Below are 2,608 nucleotides of genomic sequence, written 5' to 3'. Positions count from 1 at the left end.
CCATATGGACTAACATTAATTCCCAAATATTAGATAATGATACTTAATTTCAAAAGAAGACGAATTCGTGCTTTGCATCTTGACTAGGCTTATTTATGAATAAACCAACTGAGCTTTTCTTGAGATTTCTTAAAGCATCACATCTTTAACTCATTGATAACATGAAAGTTTTGATAATCGGTTAAAAATAAAATAATAGCAGTAAGAGCTAAAGCTCATAATTAATTAATTTTCTTGTGATTAGCCGAATTAATGATGAAAAAAAAATTCCAATTGATGAACTTGGTTTTGTGCACCACCTAAAAGAAATCCATGTAACATATATATAGATTGGATTTTATTTATTTATTTTTTATTTATTTATTTATTTATTTGCTTTCTGATGAATGACTCAAGAAGTTTGCTATATATATCCATAAACTCATCAAACAATAGGGTTTTGATCAACATATGTGTTAACAATATTTCATATACTTTGTGATCCATCTAACATATACTGAGATTTCACAAGTACGGTTAACATAAATGTTTTGATCAGCATATGTGATGAACTCCATAAGCTCATCAAACACTCACTGCATGTGCTGAACATGGCAATACTAAGACTACACTAAGAAATGAAACGAACAGGAAAAACCGAAGCAAAATCATTAAGCCTACCATTTCTAGGGTTTTCTAGTTAATCTTGAAATCAGAAGCAAATTCCTTGATCCATATTCCAAACTCCTCCATCTTAAACAAGCAGATAACGATAACTTTTGAGCTATGAAGTTTTAAATAAGATAATGAGTGATTTCTCATACGCGTACAGTATCATGATAACTACTTAATTTTCTTCAATAGAAGCTTCACGCCGGTATGGTTAAGCACGAACCAGCAGACGCAAAAAGAATCTACAAAGGGTTGCTAGTGGAAGAAGAGCTGAAACTAGAAAGATCTGTCCATGCGGTAGCACCCCAATACTGATCATGCCCTGGAATTCCCAAAAACTGCCTCGACAAATTCAGCTCCTGATTATTATTATTGTCTTCCATTTTCACTGAGGCGAACTGAGTAGTTAAAGAAGTGGATAACCTCGGCCTGAGCTGACCCATTCCACTACCATAACCTGATTGTTCAGCGCCACCTTCAAATGGGTATAACCCAGAAGAAGAAGAAGAATCTAGTCCCCCAAAAAAGGGAAATTGCTGCCCCTGCTGAAATTTCCAGTGGTCCAAACCACCCACTGACAAAAGAGAACCATCACTACCACCAATACCAGCACCGGCTAAAGCACTCCCTATTTGAAAATTGAGATCACTTGGTCCTCCAACGGGAGCCGAAAGGGAACCGTAATTTAACCCGATATCCCCAGTAGCAAATTCTGTAAGATGATGCAGAGGAGCCATGAACCTGAGTGGTGGAACCTGTGGTCCGAGGCCTAATATATCGCTGGTTCCACTTTTAGATGAGACGGTAATTGAGGAACCAGAACCCGTTTGGCGATCACCACTTACCGGAGATTTTGAGCTGCTCCCTTTACTTCTCTTGTCCCTTCTGCAGCCACCTCCAACGGGGACATTTCTTAGGGCACCCCCTCTGGTCCAGTACCTTCTACAAGTCTTACAGAAGTGGCGAGGCTGAGAGAGACTGTAGTTGTTGAAGTAGCAAAACTTGGTGTTTGTGGATTCACATCTTGGACATTTTAATGCAGCTTCCGGCATGGGTATGTTAGCTAACCTGGCTCGATCTGCCATGGAACCAGGGCGGATGGAGCCTGCACCACCACTTCCATGAGGATGGGGAGGAGGGGGTGGTGGAGGTGGAGGAGGAGGGGGAGGAAGCTGATGAGAGTTTAGACCGCTAGTTGCTCCAGGCTGGTGATGATGATTTGGTTGCTGTAAAATAAAGAAAGAAGCAAAAATCAAATATCTGGTATATTCAAGAAAAAGAAACAAAGATATAAGTAACAAAAGTGACTGGAATATTTGTCTTTTGAAAATTGCTTTTTAGGCAAAAATTTGAAGAAACCCTTACTTGTTGCCAGTTGGCTGGATCAAGATAAGCTGGGATAGAAGAAAAAACCATAGCTGTTGATGAGCTTTCTCTCTTTCTGTAAAGGGTAATAGATGGAAGTGTGTTTTTTGGGAGATAATACTAGTGGAGAGAATGATCACGTCAACAAGAGGATATATAGTGTTCTTGCAGAAAGAGAGAAAAGAAAGAAAGCAAGCAAGGAAGAGGGAATTGTGGAATGAAGAAGAGAAAAACGAAAAAGTGACCTACCTACCAACATATAACATACATATTATAATAAAATAATTTTTGTTCGCTGTAATTAATTAAAATAACTTTTAGGGTTTAGAGAAGTTGATGTTTCTTAATCCATAAGCTTCTTTGTGATTCTCTGTGGGCAAATGAGATTTAATGGCCTCCTTTTTTAGGCATATTATTGTATACAGCAAATGCAAGCACTACATGAATATGAGTAAGGATGTATGTGTACCAAGTGAATTCGATACGCCTTAAAAGTTTATGTATATGCACGTGACTGTTTTCTTAGTGTGTCCCATAGAAAAATAGTTGAAAAATATTATTTTAAATTAATATAATAATTAAAAAGAATCAA

At 37.7% G+C, this 2,608-nt stretch overlaps 1 protein-coding gene across 1 annotated transcript; it reads right to left on the bottom strand.

Moving 5' to 3' along the window:
- Nucleotides 1-437: 437 nt before the first annotated feature.
- Nucleotides 438-2,247, bottom strand: LOC110640150 (dof zinc finger protein DOF5.1). Its single transcript, XM_058144068.1, has 2 exons — nucleotides 2,017-2,247; nucleotides 438-1,877 (listed from the first exon to the last, which is right to left on the bottom strand). Exons 1-2 carry the CDS (start codon nucleotides 2,065-2,067, stop codon nucleotides 894-896), a joined length of 1,035 nt encoding a protein of 344 aa, XP_058000051.1. The 5' UTR covers nucleotides 2,068-2,247; the 3' UTR covers nucleotides 438-893.
- Between the last annotated feature and the right edge of the window lie 361 nt (nucleotides 2,248-2,608).

This window comes from Hevea brasiliensis, chromosome 3, assembly GCF_030052815.1.
Source record: "Hevea brasiliensis isolate MT/VB/25A 57/8 chromosome 3, ASM3005281v1, whole genome shotgun sequence".
In the NCBI taxonomy this organism is placed as follows: Eukaryota; Viridiplantae; Streptophyta; class Magnoliopsida; order Malpighiales; family Euphorbiaceae; genus Hevea; species Hevea brasiliensis.
The sequence above is the reverse complement of the archived record's forward strand: the minus strand, read 5'-3'. Positions and strand labels throughout refer to the sequence as shown.